Below are 12,943 nucleotides of genomic sequence, written 5' to 3' on the forward strand. Positions count from 1 at the left end.
AGCGTTGTGTGTCGAAAATAAGAATATACTTGAAAAAAAAACTATGAATTTAAATATCAAGATCCAATCTCGTTAAATTGAATAATTAAAGTTGAAAAATAATACTTAAGCACATTTAACCTCATTTACATGATTTACTCTCTCTCTCTCTTTCAAGACGAGACCTTTTTACTCCACGGGTAGTACAATGATAATTTAACAGTTGAACATTCAAGTTGTAAACAGTTAACATTGAACATCAAATAGATATATACAGCCCTGACAGCTGTGTGTGTGTGTGTGTGTGTGTGTGTGTGTGTGTGTGTGGGGGGGGGGGGGTGGGGGGTGGGTTATAAGGATATTATAAGGGGGGGGGGGGGGTTCTGGTGATAAACGGCATCTCCAAAGTTACTCAGGTGAGTGATATGGTCCATGGACTTCTTTCAGTACAAAATTTTATTCATACACTTGTACACTACCCTTATTTGACTATACTGCAATAAAAAGTGAATGTAGAGTGGCTCCAGGCAATTGCAACCGACTTTTCAATAAACTTTTTCAAAATTCTCTCTCTCTCTCTCTCTCTCTATCTCTCTCTCTGAACCATAAACTTACAGCCCCGTCCCTACCGCCGGCGTGTAAAAATATTTTTTTTTTCATTAAGAAAAAGACCACATACAAATTACTAAAACAACAGTTCGTATAATTTTGTCCCATAAATATTTTTTTGCAATTCGTACATCCTTTTTTAAAAAAAATATTTTAAGCAGTTTGCATATTTTTTAAAAGAAAAAAAGAATTGCATATAAATAAAGAAGGTTTTGATTCAATCTTTCATATTTTAATTAACATAAAATAACACCTAATCATAATTTCCATTTTTCTTTTCAAACAGGCCGGTATTACGAGTGAGAATGTGGTAACCCTCCCCCTCCAAACACGCTTTTTGGGAACAAAATCTTGCTATAGTTTAAAAATTATAAATAATCTATTGGTTGCTTAGTTCAATTTGTTGCAGTATGGTAAAACTGTGGCAAATTATTGCATTTAAGTAAATAAAGTTAAATGAAGTTTTACCGAGAAGTCCCTGCTTTGTTTGGCCAGTTGAAGAGGGGGGGGGGGGGTATCAAAAGCACGGGGCTGTTAAATGCAGAATACTTGATATTCAAAAATCGGAATATCCTTTTCAAAAGGCGTAATAACGCCTTCTAGAAAGGTGTAAAAACGCCATTTTAAGAGGCGTAATAACGCCTTTTAGACAACTTTTAGAAAGGCGTTATACGCCTTTTGGAATAGAAAGGTGTAATAACGCCTTTTGGAATAGAAAGGCGTAATAACGGCTTTTCATTAGGCGTTATAATGTATTTTTTGTCCCCCGCTTGAAAAGTGGGGGATATTAATTTGGGTTTGTCCGTCCGTCCGTCCGTCCCTTTCCGTCCGTCCGTCTTTCTGTCTGTCTGTAACGCTTTCGTTTCCACACGATATCTCGAGAACCCTTTGAGCTTTTGCAATGAAATTTAGCATAGCAACTCCCTATGGACTAAAGAAGACCCCTATAGATTTTGAGGTCAAAAGGTCAATGGTCAAGGTCATAAATAAGCAAATTCTGTCTGTTAAAACACTTTCGTTTCCACACGATATCTCTAGAACCATTTGAGCTATTGCAATGAAATTTTATAATAACAACTCCCTGTGGCCTAAAGAAGACCCCTATTGATCTTGAGGTCAAAAGGTCAAAGTTCAAGGTCGTAAATTTATACATTCTGTCTGTGTGTAACACTATCATTTCCGGGCGATATTTCAAGAAGATTTTGAGCTGATGCAATGTAATTTTATACCAAAACTCCCTAGGACGTCTCTCGCCCCTCTCAAAGTGCCCCGCCCCGTTTGTTTTATTAGTATTTATAGTATTACATGTCGCTATTTTTAGCGCAGGGGCATGAGGAGAGTTATTGCGTATAAAACAGGTTCTCGGCGGACTTTATGTTCTTATTACATCTATTAGAACTGTTTAATAAAGGCTAAATAAATCAAACACCATGGATTGTGTAAAATTTTGAGAATACCGAACATGAAAACACGAATATAGATATACATGTATGTGACTTCAGTTCTGCATACACTTCACTCCATGTAAAGAGAGTCCGTGGTCTAGTGGTTATGTCTCTCGCTTCAAATGTGAGAGGTCTCGGGATCGAATCTCGATTGGATCGTTCTTTTTTTCTTTTTTTTAAATACTTTTTTTTTTACTAAATGATAGTATTCAGCATGTGAAATGAAAAATTTATGAGGTTATAAAATCATCATTACAGTGTGATAAATATTCCATATGAAAAAATCTTCTATACACATAATAAAGAATAAGCAATCAAATCTTTATATGCATATTGACATACATGTATTTTATTTCCTTCAGTATACATGTATACATTTAATAATTCTACAAATTCAGTCAGGGGGAGCCGACTTTTTCCCTAAGCGGGGGACACGAATTCTCTGAATTAGCTTGTTCGCGTTATAACGCCTGTCACCTTTTAAATTTTTTTCTCTTTAGATTGATCCTATAGGCTTTCTTAGAAATGAATGTTTCACACACACAATATATGAACTTATGACCTTGACGTTTGACCTTTTATCCTCATAATCGATAGAAATCTTCATTAGGCTAGAGAGTTGTCATTGAAAATGTTCAATCCTAACATTATGTCTATCTTTGCAACAAAAAACGGGGTTATCCCCCCCCCCCCCCCAGCCACCCTCGGTTTCGACGCCTATGCAACTAAGCAGTTAGAGGAACAGACAGACAGGTAGATATCTAGACAGAAATTAATATCACTCAATTTCAGCTGGGTACAAAAAGTAACTCAGTGTAAAAGTACTAGTTCGATTTTATTGTACTGTAAGTGTTGCACAGTGAATGCACATGCACTGGCACTCTTTTCTTCAGTTCTGACTTATAATTTAAAAAATCCAAATCCAAATAATATTAATTATTCAAAAGCCTCTTATATTACTGAGGTGGGATTGTACAATGTCCCACAAACACGTTAAAACGAAGTCAAGATATTTGTATGATTTCAATTCAGTCGAATGGTGCATTCAGGTTATATAAATACAAAACTGTATACCTTAGTTTAATTAGGCGTTAGCACCGCGGGGAATTGATCTTTCCTGTTTTAATTTGCGTTTCTTGATCAAAACTTTCTTTTAACTTCATTTAAATTTCAGCATATGTTTTTGTGCACACCAGCCAAACATTAAACACCAGTAAATAAATTTGACTTTGGATACTAGCGTTTTCCAATAAAAAACTCAAGGCAAGAAGTATTGGGACAGTTATCTAAAGTATTGCCTCAAATTTGCAGATCTCAGTATTGTTATTAATTTTCTCAGTATATAGTGTAATGTTTTCTGGATGCTATAAACATTTCTCCTTATTCATTTTACCGTTCATGACTTTACAAACGATATTCTTTGGAAAGGTAGATTCGGCGGATAGTGAAATATTAGGAAGTAAGTACTAAATAGAGTGTTATTTAGAACCAGTAGTACATATATTAAAATGTATTCTGGGACATTTCACACATGAAGTGTGTCTGAGATTTATATTAATAGCTTAAAAGTCTACAGAAATTAATTTTTAGACATAAAATGTTATTTTTCCTACATAAACGCGTTCATGAGTTTATGAACTGTGAATTTCTGTACTAACCTCCCAGTACATGTACATAGACCTTATCCCTTCTTATGACTAAATCCCTCTTCCATGGCTATTTATTCATATTTAATCACATAAAAAGAGTACTCTACAAGACACTTTAATTTTTATGAGGCAGAGTACTGACAGATAAGTTGATGCTACAAAGATTTTAACTACTTCGTTTAAATCAGCTATGGCCGATTTGATAACTTCAATTAAGAAATAAATAACAAGTTTATAAACTTCAATGGGAATTGAAGTGGGTCGGTCACGTGATATAACAGAGATACCACAAATGTATATATTATAAATTATAGGGCTAATGCTTTCATACTTTACATATTTAATCCCTGTGACAAGACCTTTCATATTATAGCAAGACATTGAACCTTGACCTTGGAGTTTGACCTACCTTTTAAAATTTTTAACCTTGGCCATAACTTCAGAAAAGTAAGGGCTTGGGCTTCCATACTTTACATATGTATTTTATCTCTGGTAAGACCTTTTACTGGATATTGATGACTTTGACATTGAAGATTTCCGTTCTTATGAAAAAAACTACCTTGGCCTACTTTCATATTTCAAAATTATTGTATTTCCAGTAAGAATACCCTACTTTTGGTACCAATATAATTTTAATCTTTGCTATGTTGCCATACGGGGACATCAGTGTTTCACAAACACATCTTGTTTTATTTTAAATACAAGAGAATGTTCTTTTTCTTCAGTCGTAGCAGAGTCGTGCCGGTTTGAGCTTCATACGAGCAAGCTCCCATGGGATAAGGCGTACCAGGCGTGTAAACAGCGTGGGCTCACCCTGATGAGTCTAGCTGATGAGACAGACGAATCATCGATGTTCACATTTGTTGAAAGAGCTGCAAACATTCATAAAATGAGCGAGCTAACACAAGGGTACATGTATATCTGTAAATTTATATGCAGTAGAATATCGTTGAAAATACCGGTATATAGTTATTTTTTCCCCTTCCTTCGACAGAGGAGTACTTGTCATGATAGTCTGGGGGTTGGTTGGGCGGTTCGCTTGTAATCTTTGCATCAAATCTTAATTTTAAATGATGTTAAGAATCTTAATCATGCTAAATTTTTCTGTAGAATTTTTATGCTCTAATAACAAATCTAGAATTTGCGATATTTCGTGAAGATAAACAATATGAACCGACAAAGTCCATTTTTAACCGCTTAAACAATTGTTTTTCTTGTACACATATGGCGTTTTCTCACGCTTTTTCACAAACACTCATCTACAAAAATAGCCAATATTTATTTTAATCGAAATCAATCGCTATCTCCTTAGAGTGTGTTTGGTTCTCATTTCTCCAACTGGACCATTTCTTATCCCAATTTCAATTTCTTTTAAATATTTCTTTCAATTTATTTGTTATTTTGTTAATGCATAGACCTCATAGATCTTCCAAGTAATCAAATCTTTGTGAGGTTTTATATTTATACCTAAATATTTACATTTCCAATGTCTTTGTCCGAGATAAAATTACCAATTGTAAATGTACTTTATTTCCCCATCAATGTATTGGCGCGGTTCCAAAAAAAACACGTGCAGGGTGGGACAAACAGCTAGACAGAAGCAGGGCTTGGAGCATGTGGATTGGCGGAATCAAAGCCTGTAAATTTTTCAGTTTCATGACGATGATCAATCGATTGGCTTGTGTGATAATTTTATGCATAAACGCCTTCGGCGTTTATGCAAATTATCACGCAAGCCAATCGATTGATCACTTCATGAAATCGAAAGATAAGACAGTTATTCCTTAAATCAAGTTACCACATATGGCATGCATGCTTTTGGAAAACAAATCGATATTTTGGATTTATACGTGTACATGCACAATTACAGCATGTACAGTTGGTCTCAACGTTGAAAAAAGTGTAATTCAAAAATATTACTGTATACTGAGTATAGGTTGCTAGTGGATAGGTTGAGCTCTTAAAAAATGCAATAATTAAATCTGGATCCTCAGTGACAAACTATTGAGATTTAGTCAATATTTTTTCCAGTGAAGCAATAATCCATTCTGATAAATCAATGTTTGTTTATAAAGTGTGTGAAATGTATTGTATTATTCCTTAACTGATTATTTGTCTTATAAATTATTGTTATACATGTATTTGCAACAATACTTCATTTAAGATTTTAAAGGGTTGGTTTAAGATATCATTTCAGGCTTTATGGTTTGATTAAAGATATCCTTTGAATTAAGGTCTTACTAGGTTAGTTTACGATATCGTTTTAGGTCTAACTGGATTATTTGACGATATTATTCTAAGTCAAACTGGGTTGGTTTAAAATTATTATAAAACATATGGAAAAAACGAACAGTATTCAAAATCAGAAGTCCATAAAACAATACAAAATAGGAACAGAACAAACGCGGACCTCCAAAACATCAGAGGTGGAATCAAGTGGCATGGAGGAGTAAGCATCACCTGCCAACAGGTCATACCCGCTGTGTGCTCCTATAGTCATGGTCGGGAAACAACGGAAAAATCCGTCGTTAATTTAGTGTATAAATAATGGACAACAATTAGTATGAAAAACGTTAGTCAGCATTTGACTCAATGATAAATTGTTCTTGCTGACAAGGCCATTGTATCGACCTTAGAACTTACGAAATGATGACTTTAAACGAGACTACTGATATTCTTGTTTCATCAACTTATTTGTCAATAATTTACCTCGTTTTAGAAATTGTTCATACGTAGAGTATGGTCTTGCATATCAAATCAGCTGAGATATATAAACTCCGTATGCAGGTAATGAAGGTATATTAATGCATAAGTAAGGGGAGTTGACGATAGAAAAGTTAAAGTCATCACCTTTTTAATAGATTGTTAGTTGTTATATTATCATTAATGCCCTTTTCAATTAAAAGATCCAAATATGAAACATATATATTAGACTTGGTATCTTTTATTTCAAGTTCAACAGGATATATCGTATAAACTTAAAAATGGAAATTACCACTGTCCATTGACAATACGTCGTCGATATACCGGTATCTAAATGTCGAGTTGAAGGCCACAGCAAGTATTTTCTTCTTTTCATGAATAAGATTTTGCAAATATGCTGCCTCATATGAATACAAAAAGGTCTAATAACGGGGCACTATTGGTACCCATGGAAATTCAAACAGGTTGTTGGAAAACCTTGTCTCCAAAAACAAGATAGATATTGTCAATTAGAAATTCAAGCATCATTTTCATGTCAACTTCAAAGTACTTGTGTGTACAATCAGAATGTTTTTAGAACCACTGGACCAATTTTGATCAGACTTGGTACAAAGCATTCTTAGGTAAAGGGAAATTTAAATTGTTAAAATAAAGGGCCAAGTCCCTACAGAAGAGGATATAATCAAGAAAAGACAAAATAGGGTGGGGTCATTAAAAAATCTGCTTCTCAAGAACCACTGGGCCAGAAAAACTGAAACTTATGTGACAGCATCCAGGAATAGAGTAGATTCTAAATTGTTCAAATCATGACCTCTGGGGGTTGGCGGGGCCACAATGGGGAATCCAAGTTTTACATAGAAAGATGCAGTGTATAAGAAAATCTTTAAATATTTTCTTCTCAAGAACCACTGGGCCAGAAAAGCTGAAACTAATGTGGAATCATCCTGGGGTAGTGTAGATACTAAATTGTTCAAATCATGACCCCAGGGGGTAGGACAGGGCCACAATAGGGAATCAAAGTTTTACATAGAAATATATAGGAAAAATCTTCAAAAATCCTCTTCTCAAGAACCACTGGGCCAGAAAAGCTGAACCTTATTTGGAAGCATCTTGGGGTAGTGTAGATTTTAAATTGTTAAAATGATCATCCCTGGGGGTAGGGCAGGGCCACAATAGGGAATCAAAGTTTTACATTGCAATATATAGGAAAAATCTTTAAAAATCTTCTTCTCAAGAACCACTGGGCCAGAAAAGCTGAAAATTATGTGGAAGCATCCTGATTTAGTGTAGATTCTAAATTGTTCAAAGGGCGTAGGGCGGGGTCACAATAGGGAATCAAAGTTTTACATAGAAATATATAGGAAAAATCTTTGAAAATCTTCTTCTCAAGAACCACTGGACCAGAAAAGCTGAAACGTATGTGGAAGCATCGTAGTGTAGATTTTAAAATGTCCAAATTATGACCCTTGGGGTAGGGTGGGGTCACATTAGGTATTACAAGGGGGAAATCTGGTAAAGAACAGCATGGTAAAAGCTCCTCAGGTGAGCGATGTGGCCCATGGGTATCTTGTTAGGTCTTATTAGGTCGGTTTACGATGTAATTTTACATATTTAGGTCATACTAGGTTGGCTTACGATGTTATTTTACATATGTAGCTGATACTAGGTCGGTTTACGATGTAATTTTACATTTATAGGTGATACTAGGTTGGATTACGATGTAATTTTACAATTTTACTTTTTTAGGACATACTAGCTTGGTTTACGATGTAATTTACATATTTAGGACATACTGGGTCGGTTTACGGTGTAATTGTACATATATAGGTCATACTAGGTGGTTTACGATGTAATTTTACACAATTTAGGTCATACTGGGTTAGTTTACGATGTAATTTTACATTTTTAGGTCATGCTAGGTTGGTTTACAATGTAATTTTACATATTTAGGTCATACTGGGTCGGTTTACGCATGGAATCACAGAGTGGCTTAGTGCCTGAGTATCAGTGGGGAGACTGCGTGCCGGACCCTTCCGCTACTGACACATTTCAGAGCCTGAGTTCTTATACTGGGGCACAAGGATGTGGATACATGGATTTAACGGAGGAAGACATCGAGTTAACTCAGTGTTCAGATGTAAACACCATGGGATTTGTGTGCGAGCACCCTGCCAGTAAGATAATGTTACCCTCTGATTAAAGAAAAATTTGTACCTATTTGATCACAAAATAAAAAAGACATGCATTTATTGAAGGTAATTTAATGTCCTTGTAGTTATTTTTAACTTAAATGTTAAATTAATATCGAAAAAAGTTTTCAAGTGAATACACTAAACAAAGTATTTTATATCATGTATGATTGATTATTCAGAATAAGTATCTATAGTTACATGGCTTTCAGGTTGTATAAATTTATATCCTAAATGTAAATTATTATATTTTAATTCAAAAAGTAAATACATGTATAACATTATATAGGGTCCGATTCATGTTTTACAAAGATGTCGGTGCCCCTGCAGAGTATGGGGTATGAGAGTGCTGAATCAGCAACATCAAGTGATTGTGCCTCTTCCTGTTTATCAGAAGACGATTGCGCGGGAATTTACATTTCGTTGGAGACATCTTGTACTACGTTGATATACGACACCGATATGCCAAGTATTTTACCAGGCAGCATTTTTAACTCAACCTACATATATCATCGAAGTAAGTAAACGTTCAAATAATAATTGATCCCGCGACACGGGACCTCGGTTCATACGGGTCTCATCCGAAGGACCGGTCTCCAGGCATTTAAATCCGCGACGTAAGGATCAGCTCCTTACTTCTCCACTCCGGAGCAGACGCTCTAACCATTGCGCCACGCGGGCGACTAAATGACGGATTGTATTTGCTAACAAGGTCATTGTATAGACCATAGAGCTTGCAAAATGACGACTTCAAGAGAAATTGTTGTTATAGCTTGTCTCTTTAAAGAAATTTTCATACGTAGAGCATGCCCTTGGAGACAAAACTATATATGTAGGAGAAAAGTGTATATATCTAAGCAAATGAAGTTGACGATAGAAAAGCGAAAGTCATCACCTATATCAAAATGCTTTGTCGTCAGATTACAACTACATTTTCCCCAGTAAAGTACTAATATCCCAATATGAAACATGTATTTATATAACGAAAAGTGTATATATCTGTGAATATCTTCATATGATCAATTGTCATTAGCAAAATCATTTCTCGATGGCATATATTTCAAACTGTATGATATCTTTATTTGACAATTAAAAGCAAAATTATTTTTCTGGCATACCATGGACTTTCAGTCAGGAATAAATTATTCAAATTACGTATATTCTAAAGCCTACAATGCAAGTCATAATGCATATTACATTAATTTTACAATATTTTAGTTATAATCATGTACGAATCACAGTCTGAAAGAAAGTTAATTTTTCTTTGGTATGCTATTTCAGAGTATATTTACCATTCCCATTACTACGGATTCATACCAGGTTTAAGTGAGGAGGAGTTGTGTAGCCTACCTATTGGCTCACCTATAATAACTACAACCATTGCTGGGGAGACAACGGTAAGTTAACAAAATCTAAATCACATTTGTAATATATGGCCAATTATTCTTTAATTGAAGAAGAGTTTTTATGCCCCCGTAATCGATGTTATATTGTTTTTGCCCTGTTCATCCGTCTGTCTATCCATTTTCTACAAAAAGTTTAACCTTGCCCATAAATTTTGACTGGGTATTTCAAAATATATTGGTTTTGCCCTGTGAGACAAACGATTTGTGTATTCTAACTTCATGGAATTCCTATGAATCAGAAAGAATGAATTTTGATTTCTTATATCACTTTCATATTTTTGAAAAATACAGGGCTTTATTTGTATTGAAACTGTACCCTGTTCCTTTCCGATCTTTTTTGTTAGCTGACGTATTTCATATATATCAGTTGTAAAGGCCTTTGAATGTTCAGTCTTCTTGGTCATAGCGGATGTGGCCAGTCAACATTGGGATGCTTACTCATTCAAGAAACTTGATCCCTTTTGCTTGAACTTTTGTTGTCCATGTTTTATATCCTGCTCAAAGATTTATATTGTTTGTATATTGTTTTAAATTGATCACAGTAAATTATCTTCATCTTTATTTTTCTTTGACTCTTTTTCCCTCCTTTTTCTTTATAATATTTTTGGAAGGGGGAAGTAATCTTCTAATCAATTTGTAATACAGGAATTTAATTGCATTAAATCTTCTTGCTTGAAAAGATGCTTTGTAGAAAAAATTGATAATATTTGTGGACTGTCTGGAAATGAATTTAAAAATGGAAAAACCACGAACGGTACTGTCAGTCATTAACATAAATACTCTTTTGATGAGCTTAAAAAGCATAGTGAATGGTGTTTTTGTAGACAGAAACGATAAATCCAACAACAACGGAGAAAACAACAGAAGACGGTGCACAGACAAGTGACTCAACATCAGAAACAACAACAGAAGATGGTGCACAGACAAGTGACTCAACATCAGAATCAACAACAGAAGATGGTGCACAGACAAGTGACTCAACATCAGAAACAACAACAGAAAATGGTGCACAAACAAGTGACTCAACATCAGAATCAACAACAATAGATGGTGAACAGACGAGCGACTCAACATCAGAATCAACAACAGAAGATGGTGCACAGACAACTGACTTAACATCAGAAACAACAACAAATGCTCTTCAGTCAAATACTTCAATGAGTAATGGATATGTATACAACTTTTCTTCTTGTGTATGTGTGTGTACTGAAACAAATCTAACTTTGGAAGAAAAAATTGAGAATATTGTGTCAAAATTACGATTGGAGACATCTACTCTGTCTTCTGCCGTAAGAAAGAAAACATGTGCTGAAGATCTCAGGCCTAGTGCTAAAAACGTTGGTCTCATTGGAATTGTAATACTATGTATAATTGCAGCAATACTTCTTTGTTTTGATGCACTTAGATGTACTAAAGCCATTTTTGAAAAGAATAATCCAAAAGGTACAAATATGTACAAAAAGGGAAAACGAGTAAATCGATAGTGGTTAGTAACCAAATTTTAATTTTAAAAATAAATTATTTTAAAGAGGAATTTTGACTGTACAAAGAAATTCAAAATTACGGATATACTCTTTTCAATATAGAGGGATTTATTGTTTATTTAAAGAAATTACCATAGTCATTAAAAAAATGTTCTTTGAGTTCGTTGACATGATGCGTTCTACAGAAGAAAAATGTAAATGTAAAATTTACACTTTAATCTTAAATTTTACATGTTAATCTGTAACGTTTGCACATTATCAGGAAATTGTACAAATTCATCTGTAACATATACACATTAATCTGTAAAATGTAGACTTTCATCCGTAAAATTTACACTTTATATTGTAAAATTAAAAAATTACATATTCAAGAGTACAATTGACACCGTTAAGAGTAAAATTTACACATCTAATTAATTCAAATAGTCAATTTTGCAGCTTCATAATCATAAGTAACATATTTAAAGCCAACAAACCATGAATCATGCACGACAAAATTTAATTCTGTTTTTTTTATTTTAACAATAAATGCAAATAATAAGCAAATTAGTATGACTGATACAAGTAAGACTTTCTTAGAATAATAGTGAAGAGCAAATCAAACACACATGCATATATTCACAACGAATATAATATTGATATCATCATACGCTAAGTCGTTAAATACGCTAGTTCAGCAGCCCAATTATAGAAAGCATTAATTGTATTACATATGTATAACCGGCAAGAACTGAATTACTTGTTAAATTGATTTCTTTTAAATAACCAAATAATATATTAATTAGTAAAGCATAAACATATAAAAATAATTAATGTATATGAGTTTATATTAATATTTATGAGTAAATATTAATTTTGGAACAGTAAAGAAATTTTTATCCTTTGATTCAATGACGTTTCTTTATTGCCACGTTCAAAAATGACGGTCACTGTAATTTTATTGTTATATTTTATATCATCATATTCATAGACCCATAAACTTGCAATATCAATCTGAACTGCAAAAAAGAAAAAAAAATCTTTGAGATGTATATTTTTACTGGTCGTTACACTATATAGTACAACTAAAGAAATATACTGGATTGAAAGCATATTTACGATACCCGGTATTTTGCTGGGAAAAATTACGAGGCCCATGTGGAAATCACCTATCCTTATTTATCATATACTGTAAATGTATTATCGTGTACGATATTTGGCGGAAATTGACTTTTGAATAAGTTAGCGTAGATTTGATTTAGCGCATTTTTTCATCTTCTTATTTATGTGTATACGTGCAAGATTTAGCGTTGTACTTGATTTAGCGGTTGCAGACTAATGTGTAAATTTTACAGATTAAAGTATACATTTTACAGATTAAAGTGTAAATTTTACAGATCAAAGTGAAAAATTTACAGATTAAAGTATAAATTTTACAGATTCAAGTGTAAATTTTACAGATAAAAGTGTAAATTTTACAGATTTAAGTGTAAATTTTAC

At 33.7% G+C, this 12,943-nt stretch overlaps 1 protein-coding gene across 1 annotated transcript; it reads left to right on the forward strand.

Annotated features, from left to right (window-relative positions):
* The first annotated feature begins 8,464 nt into the window (after positions 1–8,464).
* On the forward strand, positions 8,465–11,523 carry LOC134228799 (papilin-like). Its single transcript, XM_062710492.1, has 4 exons — positions 8,465–8,559; positions 8,864–9,091; positions 9,856–9,971; positions 10,805–11,523. The coding sequence occupies exons 1-4, from the start codon at positions 8,478–8,480 to the stop codon at positions 11,462–11,464; spliced, it is 1,086 nt and encodes a 361-aa protein (XP_062566476.1). The 5' UTR covers positions 8,465–8,477; the 3' UTR covers positions 11,465–11,523.
* Positions 11,524–12,943: the final 1,420 nt, after the last annotated feature.

Source organism: Saccostrea cucullata, unplaced genomic scaffold (genome assembly GCF_032062105.1).
Source record: "Saccostrea cucullata isolate Sc308-1 unplaced genomic scaffold, CSIRO_AGI_Scuc_v1 ctg566, whole genome shotgun sequence".
In the NCBI taxonomy this organism is placed as follows: Eukaryota; Metazoa; Mollusca; class Bivalvia; order Ostreida; family Ostreidae; genus Saccostrea; species Saccostrea cuccullata.

Coding starts and splice junctions, on each gene's coding strand:
- LOC134228799 (XM_062710492.1), top strand. CDS start 8,478: ATGGATTTAACGGAGGAAGACATCGAGTTAACTCAGTGTTCAGATGTA. Junction 8,560..8,863: donor TGTGTGCGAGCACCCTGCCA/GTAAGATAATGT, acceptor AACATTATATAG/GGTCCGATTCATGTTTTACA. Junction 9,972..10,804: donor CCATTGCTGGGGAGACAACG/GTAAGTTAACAA, acceptor GTGTTTTTGTAG/ACAGAAACGATAAATCCAAC.